General features: G+C 65.0%; 1 protein-coding gene across 1 annotated transcript in view; it reads left to right on the forward strand.

Annotated features, from left to right (window-relative positions):
- SDK1 (sidekick cell adhesion molecule 1) overlaps positions 1 to 11,518 on the forward strand; it is a 308,508-nt gene extending 296,990 nt beyond the window's left edge. Inside the window, exons 43-45 of the mRNA XM_036225179.1 lie at positions 1,970 to 2,090; positions 2,466 to 2,595; positions 10,532 to 11,518. Coding sequence (XP_036081072.1) covers positions 1,970 to 2,090; positions 2,466 to 2,595; positions 10,532 to 10,765 — 485 coding nt within the window. The 3' untranslated portion in view covers positions 10,766 to 11,518. The remainder of the gene's footprint in view (positions 1 to 1,969; positions 2,091 to 2,465; positions 2,596 to 10,531) is intronic.
- Positions 11,519 to 12,074: the final 556 nt, after the last annotated feature.

Raw genomic sequence — 12,074 nt, forward strand, 5'->3', positions numbered from 1 at the left:
AGGTCAGGAACAGATGTTTCTGGAACACAGGGCAGTGTCACCTCTCGGTGGAGACGCCTGAGCAGAGAGGGTGCCTGGGGCCCCTCGGGGGGCTGAAAGGCCACGGCGGGCACTTAAGACCGGCCCCTCCACGCGCTCCATCGCCTCGGTGTCCAGACTCCTCAGTTACCAGGAGACCCCTTCCTCCCACGACCAGAACGCAGCTGCGCCCAGCGTGGCCGGGGCCGGACGTGGGCAGCCCCCCCCCCCCGCGGCCACCGGGCCCGGGATATGAGCAGCCCCCTGGGGCCCTGGGCCACAGCGCAGGACCTGTCTGAGGCCGGCTGCCGCGTCTCCCACTGGCTCGTCTGTCTGTCCTGGGCGAGCTGCCCCGTGGCAGGGCTCGCCTGCAGACGAGCTGCCCCCTGGAGCTGCCCCCTCAGCCCTCTGGGCCCGGCAGGGGGCCAGCGCGGCTCCATCGCCAGGGGCCGAGGAGGTTGATAACGCCAGGCCCTGCCTCGCCACTCCCCCTGTAGCGTTAAGCGCTTCATCCCTCCAAGAAAGGATTTATTTTTTCTGTATAAATTCACTTCTAACGAGTGTTCCTGAATCAGGGTTTGTTCCAGGGGGATTTACGGCGCGTGGCTGGCACGTCATTCCCCTGAAGTCACGCTCTCACAGAGCCCCGCATCTGCCTGGGAGCCTCCCCCCCCCAATCTGCAGGGCACACCCGTGGAGTAGCCCGGCCCCCGGGGCCCAGCCTCACCCTGCCCGCCAGGGGAAAGCGCTCGGCCTTGAGCGAAAAGTCTGCCCGCCCACGCCCGCTCGGCCCCTTCCTCCTCCGTGCCCTTCTGACCGGGGCTCCCACCCCATCCCCCCGGATCCCCCCGCCCCAGCACCTACAGCTCTCACAGCTCTCTCTCTGTTCTGTTGGCTGTTTCAACTTTGAGGGGTGCAAGGCTCCTCGCAGAGGCACCCGTGGGGGTTAGCGGTGGGGACCAACTGAGCCATCTGCAGCGCCCCCCGCCTGTGCTCCGGCAGAGCCCAGCAGGGGCCCAGCAGACAAAGCCAGGCGGCTTTGCTGGCCACTGCGTACACGGCTTCTAGTCCAGTAGGGGAGAGACGGGCAGGCAGAAGCCAGCGGGCGCGTTTGCACACGCGTGTGCACACGCGAGAGCCGCAGCCGGGGGGCGAGCGCGGGGGTCGGGCCAGGCTGAGGCTGCCCGAGCTGGGACCCGGAAGAGGCTGGAGAGGGGACGCTGCTCTCTCGGGGGTCTAGAACGTTCTCTCTGGCCCCAGGACGTTTGCACTGTGATCTGAAGGAAGGGGCGGGCCAGCCGGAGGACCTCGGGAAGGGGGCGGGCCGGCCGCGAGGCCCTGGGCTCACGGAGAGCAAAGCGCGAAGCGTGGGAAACGCTCCGGCTCCTGCGGCTTCACCGTCCCTCGGTGGCTCTGCTGAACACGTCGGACTGTTTTTTTGATACGCGTTTAAATTTTGTGTTTTGAAAGTGGCTTTTAGTGACAGCTGCGCCACCGTCACCGCAGGACGAGCGCGTTTCGTCGCCTCGAGGAGAAATCCCGGCCCCGGGCCCGTGCGCGCTCACTGCCCAGCTGCTGTTTAGTTATATGTAGGGTTGCAGAGGTTTTTGAAGTGTGTTAAACATTTCATTTCCCAGTTTTTTTTAAGCGTGCATTCTGATTGCTCTTTACTGAGGAGAACACTGGCATTTTGGTATCGGGCAGAATAAACCCCAAATCGCTAACGTGGCCGTTTTGCATCGTGATGGACATGCGGCTTCTGTCCCCCGCGCGACTGGGCTGGGCGGGCAGCCCGGGTTCTACGCCCCGCCGGCCGCGGTCGGGGCGGCGCCGGTTAGCGGGGCCGCCCAGGCCCTCTCCTCCGGCCCAGGCCCTCTCCCCCGGCCCGGGCCCTCTCCCCCGGCCCGGGCCCTCTCCCCCGGCCCGGGCTCACGTCCCCGCTCTGACTTAGGCAAAGGCGTCGCCAGCGTGGAGGAGTCCGTGACGCTGGACAACGGAGGTTTCGCCGCCTTGGAGCTCAGCAGCCGCCACCTCCACGTCAAGGGCACCTTCTCGAAGAAGAACGGAGCCAGGTAGGGGCCCGGCGGCCTCAGCCCCACGCGCCACACGCCCCAGGACCCAGACGCTGGCCCGAGACCCGGCCCCTCGTCTGCCAGTCTCACCGAATCCCCGCAGGGCAGGCTGAGTCCAGGAGGGCGGCCCGAGGCCCCTGGGGCGTGAAGAGAGGGCCGGAGGCGGCTGTGCGGGGCGGTGACCGGGCAGACCCCCAGCGCCCGGCCGGCCTCCCGCCAGCAGGCGTGAGCGTCCGGCTGAGGCGGACCGTCCTTTGTTGCACGGGTTGCTCGGTGGTGTCGGAGGCCGAGGATGGCCTCTGCTTCGGCCCTCACGAGGGCCGGCGGGCGGGGCCCGGGCAGCTGCCTGAGCAGAGGCTGCCGTCCCGGCCCCAGGTCGCCGCCCCGGCCGAGCCCCGGCGGGCTGCACTACTCTGACGAGGACGTCTGTGGCAAGTACAACGGTGCCGTGCTGGCCGAGGCCGTGAGCCTCGAGGAGAAGTCCGTGGACGCGTCGGAGTCCGAGGTCAGTGCCCGCGGCCGCCGTCCACCGCTGGCCCAAGCCCCCCGCGTTCTCGGGGGGCCGCACGGCCCGTCCCGCCTGAGTCCCTCAGTGACTCATGGCTCCCTCTGCAGATGAGGAGAGCACAGGAGCCCCGAGCTCAGACCGCAGCCCCCCGGAGCCCCTGCAGCCCCCCGGAGCCCCGCAGCCCCTCACGTAGCCCCGAGCCAGGGGGAGAGCGGGCGAGGACGAGGCGGACGCTGGCCACGCGCCCCACGCCCCGCGCCTCCCACGTGTGCCGCCAGGCGCCCGCCCTGCCGGTCGCGCTGGTGCTGGAGGCCACGGGGCCAGGCAGGTCCTGAGTATCCCCGTGCCCTAAGCCACCTCTGGCCTGAAGGCCACTCCCGTTCGTTTGTGATCAGGGACAAACCCGCATGTCATGGAGGTGGCTGCAGAGCTCGGTGGCCTCCAGACCCCGGCGGGGGAGGCGCGGGCCTGAGCCTGCAGGACTGACCGAAACCGGGGCACCCCACGCTCCCATCTGCTCCCCCCCGACTGGCCTCCGTGCTGCAGAGGGGGCGTCATCAAGCAGGGCTCAGGGGACGTCCCGCCAGACAGCACCCCTGTCCTCAGGGACCAGCGAGCAGCGGGACCAGGGCGAGCTTGCCTGCCTGGGACCCGCGGGCCCACGTTCCTCAGGCCGCCTTCGTGTTGGGTCATGGACCGAGCGGGTCCCGGGTGCAAGGTCCTGTGAGGGAGCAGGGGAATCGGGGGGACGCTGTTGGGAGGCAGCCGTGGGGCACCGAGGAGGGGTCAGCACCCCCACCGGGGGGCGTCTCCCCCGGAGCCCTGCGTCAGCATCTCGCACCCACAGGTGGGTCCCCGTCACGCCCCGGTCTTGCGTTTCGGACATGCCAGGCTTTGGGAGGGAGGAAAATCACCGGGCCATTTGCTGGACATGCAGGCCTCCCCCACCTCTTGACATTTACACTCTAAATCAATATTTAATCTAGAATAAGTTTCGCCTTCATTTTGACCTGAATTGAGGCCTTTTTGAGCCCTGAGGCTCAATGAAATGGCTTCTTTTAGGTTGTGGTTTCTGCGCGAACTTCCAGGGAGACGGGACAGCGGGCAGGGCCCTGCGACCCTCGCCCCGCACAAAAGCCAGGGGGTCCCCGTCTGCGCCGTGGCCCCGGCGTGGGGAGGACAGCGCACAGCACTGCGGCCGTTCAGAAAGGGCGCGTTTGCCTGAAATCGGGGGCTGTCGAGTGAAATCCCGCAGGACCGACCCACCGCCCCCCCGACCGGCCTCTCTGAGATGAAGATGCAGCAGCCGGGTCCCGGCCGCTCGCACCCCCACCTGGGAAGGAGGAGGCCGCCCAGCCCCCGGCGCTTCCCCCGACCGCAGCGAGAGGCAGTTCCAGGCTCCCGCCCGGCGTCGGGCCCCGGGTCCGGGCCTGCTGCCCCTCGGGACGCGCGGGCACCACGGTGACAGTCGGTGCCCATGCCCGGCCCTGCGGGGTGCGCCGCGAGCAGCCGGCGTGTGTCGAGCGCTAATCCCGCATATTTAAAATCCTTTCTCAAATCACCAAGTCTCGTTCTGTGGCCCAGCGTAGGGTCTACGCGGGGAGAGTGTCCACGTTGATCCTGCCTCTGCTGCGCGTGGCGTGTTCCGCGTGAGCCCTTGGGGCCTGGTCGGTCACAGCACCACCTTGTTCTGCGTGAGCCCTTGGGGCCTGGTCGGTCACAGCGCCGTCTTCGGTGGCCGCGATCTGCCGTCTGTCACTGTGTGAAGCCTCCGGCCGCCTTCACCGCCTTACCTGGTCCCCTCTCCAGCCCCGCCGGCTCCGACCCCCGCGTGTGGGGCTGCGTGTGGGTGCACACACGTCCGCGGGCGTCGTGTCCTGACGGGCCGGCCCTCCCCGGCCCCGGCCCCGGCTCTCCCCGCAAAGTCCGGCGTGTCTGGCGTTGGCATGGCGACTCCCACTCTCCTTCGATCTGCTCACGCGACGCGCCGTGCCCACCCTCTGACCGCAGGCCGTGTGAGTCCCTGGCCCCGGGAGGTGCCCCCTGCCGCCGGCGCACGGCCGCCGTCTCCGCGCCCCCGGCACCGCTGCGGCTGCTCACGGCCCGCGAAGTCTCAGCGGGGCCGGGATCGCTGCCGCCGTCTCGCTGTCGGCCTCCCGCACGTCTCGCCCTTTACGCCTTCATTTTTCCGTTACCGCTGTCTTCTCGTGGTGTTTTCTAGTCTAGTTTTCGCTGTCACTGTACTTCAGCGATTTTCGTTAGTGATCGGTGTTAGTGTTTACTTCAGATTCAAGCTGAGTTTCAGTGGCAAACGTTGCTCTACACAGCTGTTCCCCGCCCTGTGGCGTGACCGTTAAACACACTGCACCTGTACTGATGTCGCAGTCTCGAGAACGCGCCTGTATAGCTGTCGCGGTGCAGAGCTGTCGGTCTTTTAAAGAGGTCGAGAGGAGGGCAAGCGTGCACTTAGAGTTTGCCGTTTACCTCCCCTGGGTCTGTCCATGTCTTCCTGGGGGGAATTCATCCCCGTTGGGCGCCACCCCCCCCCCCCCCCGCCACCTTGGCGCTGTCCTGCTAACCACGTTACGCGTCTGCGTCACGGGCCCAACAATGCGATGACGCACCCGCCGTTCTCGCGATCGCTTTTCGAATCAGGTGGCAGAGGAAGAAATCCGCGATTGCGCGACCTTCTGTAATTATTACCTGCGGAGTCACCTTCCTTGGTCCGTTTTCTCGCGTGGATTTGAACTGCTGACGGAGGTCACCTGCTTTCAGCCCGACAATCGTCCTTTGGAATTTCTGGTAAGGCAGGTCCACTAGCACAGGATTTTCATTTTTGTTTATCTCAGAATATCTTTATTTGTCTTTCTTTTTCAAAGTATTTTTGCTGGATGTAAGATTCTTGGCCTTCACCAAGAAAAAAAAAATTAAGACGCGTTCGTGGCTGTGACTCGCCTTCCGCCCCCGCTCGTCTTCCTGATTAGAGGCCGTCGACGCTGAGTTCGCTTGTACGTGGCAAGTCATTTTTCTTTGGCCGGTTTCAAGAGCTGCTTTCTGGTTTTATTCTTGTGGAATTTTGACTGCGACGTGTCTGGGAGAGGCTCTCGTGCCATTTCTCTTACGTGCAGTTGATCGAGCTGCTCGGGCGTGTGGATTATTTTATCGAATTTGGAGGTTCCTTAAGCCGTCGTTACTGCCGCCGTTTTTCCTGCCGTGTTCCTCCTCTCTGGTCCCTCTCCGCCCCTCCGCCCGAGGCGCCCACGTCTGCCGGGCGCTGGTTTTTTCTTTTCTTCTTCTTCCTCTATGTCTTTCTGACTCCACAGTCTCTTCTCAAGTGCAGCTCAAATCTACTCCAGAGAATCTTCATTTTGGCCACTGCATTTTGCAACTCCAGAACTTCTCGTTTGGTGATTTTAAAATCATTTCTATCTCTTCGTTGACATTCTTTACTTGGTGCGATGTCACCGTCCGTCTATAAGCCCGGTTTTCTTTAGTTCTTTGAACATGTTACAGTAGCTGCCTTCGACGTTTTTGCCGGCGCTGGGGCCTCCTCGGAGGCCGCTGCCTCTTCTTTCTGTGTACGGGTCACATGTTCTGTTTTTTCTGAGAGCAGGTCATTTTGGGTACTGTATTGCAACCACTCCGAACGCTGATAGCCACCTCCGCAGAAGACAGCTGTCATCTGCTTATCCGCTCAGTTATTTGCCGGGTGACTTGGCCAGACGAGTTTTGTCTCGTTCGCGGGGACCCTCCACGCACCCCCAGTGGGGCAGCCCTGGGCGTGCACGCGATCTCCGGGTGACTCGTGTTAGCCAGACTCTCTCTCTTTCCCGCCCCCCGTTCGGGTCCTGGGTGGCCACCACTCCCGGCTCTCGCCCAGCTGCTCCCCGGGGCCACCTGCTAGCTCTGTTATTTCTGACAACACCCCAGGGTATAAATGACTGACTCCACGGTTAGGCCAGTTCAAGTCCAGCCCATGTGGGGCTTCTTCTTACAGGTGAGCTGGGCTGAGGGCAGCTGGGGTCACGCTGCCCACTCTCGCCTGCCACACCTGGTGTAGACCGTCCAACAGGTGCGTGAAGGCTGGGCGGGGGCAGGGAGCCCAGGTCTTGGCCACACCTGCCTGGGATAGGATTCCGCCGCACGGGGCTGAGGGTGGGTGGTTGGATGAGAGATGCCGGCGGCTTCCTCCTCCGGGTCAAACCAGGTTTCTGGGTATGGACTGGAGAGGGGCCATCATCTGGGCAGCCCCTGCCCGAGCAGTGCTCCAGGCTCGGGGCTCGCTGGAGCCACACGGAGCTGGTGGGGGGAGCAGGCCCTGGGCAAGCACCTCGGACTCGCTGTTTTTAGTGAAGTTTAGATTTTATCGAAAAAGTCTTTCTCCGTTTGCTGTCTGCCATTAGAATCATTTAAATGATGGTTACTAACTGTCCCCAGTTAGACCACTGTCCCCTGGGGAGAGGCCCCAACGGGCGGCTCGCTGGGCCCCCTGGAAGTGCCTCGCGCTCACGGCCGGTGCGCTGAGGACGACGCGGGCTCTGACGCATGCTGGCCTGATGCCACGTTGACTTCTGCCTGGTCCCGTCACCCCCGGTTTATAGAAGCGCAGTCGAGTCACAGCCACAGCAAGGTCAGGGGAGTGGCCCGGGCCCAGCCGCGGGCGGGCCAGAAGCCGACGCGCTCGCTCCGAGCAGGACGGTCCAGACGGACTTAAGCCCGGCTCCGGGTCTGCGATGTTTAACCTCCCTCCCCAGAGCTGCTGCTAGGCCTAGCATGTTGCACACCGAGGCGCTGGGGAGAAAGAGTAAAGCACACTCCGAGCCCGGGGCTCAGCAGCGGCCTCACCCGGTGTGGATGGTGTGGAGGTGTGGACGCAGGAGCCGGGTGAGGCGTGGAGGGGGCGGGGTGGAGGGCGCGGGGGGGCGGGGCTGAGGCCCTCCAGTCCCCCCCCCCCCGCCCCCGCCTGCACAGGGGAGTCTGGCGTCAGAACCCCGGGGTCCCTGCGGGCACAGCCCCTCTGCGAAGCCAACGTTTCGCTAAGAACACAGTGACGCCGTCTTTTTCTCCCCGGGCTAATATTTAACCGTTTTCAGAAATACCACTAAAGTGACAGTTCTGAGTCTCGGTTCCCGGGGGCGCCGGGACCTTCCTGACCGGCGCGGCTCTGAATCAGGCCAGCAGCGCCACGTGGCAGCGGCCGCGTCTCCAGCTGGAAGGAAGAGGGTCTGTCACCGTTTTATCGCCTGGTGGCTTGTGAATTATGTGAGGACTGCTGTTCAAATCGCATTTTAAAAACTGTTTTTGAAACCCCCCAAAAAACAGTTCTCGAAACCTTTTATGCTCCCGCTGATGTCGACCAGCCCCTCAGACCTAATGAATCCCGTAAGGACGAGTGAGGCTTTCATCTCGCCGCCGGCACCAGGGTGCTGAGATCATCTCCGCGGGCTCGCGGGGCGCCCCACGGCCTTCCGCGGTCTCCCGGGAAACCGGCGCATGCGGCCACTTCAGATCACACAGGAAACTCTCAGAAATCCTGTGGCATTTCTTTTTTGTCACTAAAATACATCCCCATTAAAAAACAATAAGGCCACGTACACGGTAAACAGCGGGCGGCCGGGGCGAGGATGGCGTTTGGGTCCGGCCCGTCCTCGCGGGCGGCGGCGGGTCGTGTGTCACGAGCCCCCGCTAGTCCTCACTGCTCCCCCGCTCTCCGTCCCCTGTGTCTCCTCCTGTCTGCTCAGGGGTGTCATCCTCCCACAGGGGCTTTGGGACCACGTGGCTGGGCCCGTGGGCCCGGCCGCTCAGGGCCCACAGCCGCCAGCTTTGTCCCCACGTGCAGAACTCGGCCAGGCGCAGTGAGGAAAGTCCCAGGGCGGTTTCCGACTGGCTCAGAGCATGTCACGTGCCCACCCGTTAGCCAGACACTGTTTTCTGCGGGACGAGGTGTCAGCCCCAGGAAAGGCGGGGAAGGGTCAGTTCCTGAACCCCCGGACCGGGCCTCCTGCCAGGACCTCTGCCGAGCGCTCACGTGTGTCACAGACCCCGCCCTCCGTGCCGTGGGACTTCCGCATCTTTGGTCGACGTAGGCACTAGGCAGGTCTCACTGAAGCCGTTTCACGAATCGCAGACACACGGAGGTGGGGGGGACCCCAGACGCATTCGCTCCCTCAGCAGGGCGGGACGTGACTGGGGGAACGCGGGTCCCTCCAGCCCGCGCCGCCTGCCACCCGGCTGCGGGGGGCGGGGGGTGGGGGGGCAGGGCCGGAGGGGAGAGGAGCGCCCGGGGGCCACCGCGCGTCTGAGGGTCTGTCCACCGCCCCGGGGGCCTTGCTGTGAGACCCGTCCACGTCAGGTGCCTCCGACGTTTCACAAAGCTGTGCTTGCAGGTGTCCCGAAGTGCCACCAGCAGCCTTACTTCTGCCACCCCAGGCTGCGGTTCCAGGGCTAGGCCGGGCCCCACCTGCCCCTCGCCAGTGTGCCCCGGGCTTCTGTGGGTCTCGGTCCTTGCAGACGTAGAATGGGGAGATCGGGCCCATGGTTGCTTCTCACGGTTTCCTCACGAGCATCCTTTGTGGTGGGGACGGTGGCTGGGGAGGACCCCGAGCACGGAGGCCGGGGTCGTGGTGGGAAGGGGCGAAGGCTCGACTCTCGTATTCGGCCCTCGGGTCGTCACGACCCCTGACCCGTTCGTGAACCTGGCGCTGGACTGCTCTCGCCCGTGCTGAGTGTGCCGCGGCTGTCTCACCAGAAAGGCTGCCCCGGGGGACCAGCCTGTGCCCTTCCCCTCCGCGTCAGGAGCTTCGGAGCCAAAATCAGGCCTGAAGATGGACGGGGACTGGCCACAGCTCCCCCTCCTCCCAGCAGCCTGCAGGGCTTGGCCCTGAGCCCCGTGGGGCCTCCAGGGAGCAGAAGGGTGAAGTGTCACAAAGCCTGACCTCTTATCTGGGACCCTTAAGGCCAGTTTGCTCAAGGATTCCACATTTTCCGGGGACTTGGTGGCATATTATGTGACATCTCCGGTGGGCTCAGGGCAGCAGTCTGAGATGGAGCCCGTGGTGCTTCTGTACTGAACAGGTCCCCACCGGCTCAGGTGAGCTCAGGTGAGCGCCAGGGATGCAGTACAGCCACGTTTCACCCCAAACCAGAAAGGCAGCTTGTGATTCAGGAGCATCGCGGCTTCTGGAATTACGGGTACGGGGGTGTCGACCGGCTTGCTGATGGAAGGGGCGCCCGGAGCTGGGGACCAGCCCTCATCCACTGCGATGGCAGGAGTCTGGGGTGCAGGGCTCAGGCGTGGGCTTCCACCCGCCCGTGCCCAGAGCAGCTCACAGGTCCCTCTGAACCTCCCTCTTCATCTCTAAAACGGGGACAGGTAACCCCCACCTCAGAGGGCCGCCGTGCGGGCGCCCACGTCCTGCGGTGGGTCCACCTGCTGTGCGGTAGTGTCCACTGAGAAGAGGCCACTGTGACCTCTAGCGTCCTCCTCGTCCTCACCCAGCCACGGGGGAGTGGGTGTTCCCTGCGCCCTGCACTCATGTGGGCTTGACCCGGTGAGGGCAGAGGGGTCACGGACGCGGTCAGCTGCCGACAGCTTGCGGTGCCATGATAGTTACATTTAACACCCCAAAAAGCCCCAATGTGCGACGTAACGACTTCCACGTGAACAGACCCGTTGGAGCAGGTTCCATTCTGCTCGGGGAATTCCAGGACACCCCGCGCTCTGCTCAGCCTTCAGGCCTTGGGGACACGATGCGGGATTCCTCGGGGACACTCGGCCCCCCCATGACGCCCTCCCCGGCGCCCCTTCTCCCCCCCCCGCCCCCCCCACGACCGCGGACGCCCTCCCCGGCGCCCCTTCTCCCCCCCCCCGCCCCCCCGCGACCATGAGGCCCTCCCCGGCGCGCCCCGTGACCGCGGCCCCGTGTCCCCCCAGGGCACCGGCTCCGAGTCCGAGGACGCGCCTCCACAGCACTCCTTCGTCAACCACTACCTGAGCGACCCCAGCTACTACAGCTCCTGGAAGCGGCGGGCGCCGCACAGGTACGAGGCGGCGGCGGGGGCCGAGGGCGCGCACCTGCACGCCGTGGTCACCACGCAGAGCGCCGTGTTCGCGCCCGCCGGCCCCGGCGCCCGCACCCCGCTCGCCGGCTTCTCCTCCTTCGTGTGAGCGGCCCTGGGCCCGCGACGGCCGAGCTCGCGTTGGCTGGGGAAGGACCGCCCGTGGACTCCGGGCGTCACGCAGGACCGTTTTTTAATGGCTTTTTGTAACATCGCTGCAGGAAGCAGGTCTCTTTGTGTTTCTTTTCTTCTCACGAGAAGGCGCATCTCACTGGTGCGGGGCCTCGTCGCCGCCGACCTCGCAAGTCCTCGCACGTCCCGGCCTGGGCTTCTCCATCCTGGGCCCGGCCAGGGGGCCGGAGAGGGGCTGGAGGGCCGAGTGGGACCTCGCCCCCCTGCAGGCCGCCGGCCTCTCTACCTCCGCCGGCGGGAGCCGGGACGCCCCGGCCCGCGCCCTCCTGGGCTCAGCGGCTCCTGAGCCGGCCGCGTCCGACTCCGCAGCGCTCGCCCTCGGCAGCGCCGGACCAGTGACCAGCTCCGAGGCCCCGGCAGCCGGGCGGGAGGCGCCGGGGGGCGTCCTCTGGGGCGTCCTCTGGCCCGGTGACAGCCTGCCGGTCGTATCCGTGTCTTCCCAGCAGCGGGACACGCGGGGCTTTTCTCCCCCTTTCTCTCCATACACCCGCCCCCCCCACCGGGGAGCCCCCAGCGGCCAGGCCCCCCGGAAACACGCGGCCACGGCCACCCGGCCAGCCCCCAGGGCAGACGGCGCTTTCAGAGTCGCTGGTGTGAGAGGCGTGCGTTGTTAACCAGAGTATTTTTTAAATCTTTTTATCTTTTTTTAAAATACGTCACATGAAATGAATGAGTCTCTGATGTCTCCAGGTGCCTTTTTATTGATTGTTTAGCTTTGTTCACGGGAAGGACAAAAAGCGGCAATGTCCCCACGTGACGCAGACTGGCTCCGGGACTCGAGGCCTCGGCTGCTGTCCCCGCCCCCAACCCCAGGCCAGCTCTCAGCCTTAACGGGTTTTCCGGAAACATTTTGTTCTTTGTCTTTGTGTTGTTGTAGTTTTCAGCCAACAAGCATAGCAGGAGAGACTTTGGGAATCGGAGGGTCCAGCCAGGCGCAGTGTTTTGGCAGCAGGCGGGGAGGTGGCTGAGGCACAGGGGGTCCAGCCCGGCCCAGAGCCCGTGTCTGCCGGTGCCAGGCTGTGCTTCCCGGGTTCCCGGAAGGCCCCATGTCCCCAGCTCACCAGCAGGAGTGTGACGCGCAGGCACCCTGTCGACCCCCCGAGGCACAGGGAAGCAAGGCTGCTTGGGGGGGACAGGGACAGCCGGGCCCAGTGGCGGACCAATGGCCTGTCCTCAGCTGTCTTCCAGCTACCCCTCTGCGGGGCAGGCGGGGGTCGGGGTGACTG

Source organism: Rousettus aegyptiacus, unplaced genomic scaffold (genome assembly GCF_014176215.1).
Source record: "Rousettus aegyptiacus isolate mRouAeg1 unplaced genomic scaffold, mRouAeg1.p scaffold_m13_p_7, whole genome shotgun sequence".
NCBI classification, from domain to species: Eukaryota; Metazoa; Chordata; class Mammalia; order Chiroptera; family Pteropodidae; genus Rousettus; species Rousettus aegyptiacus.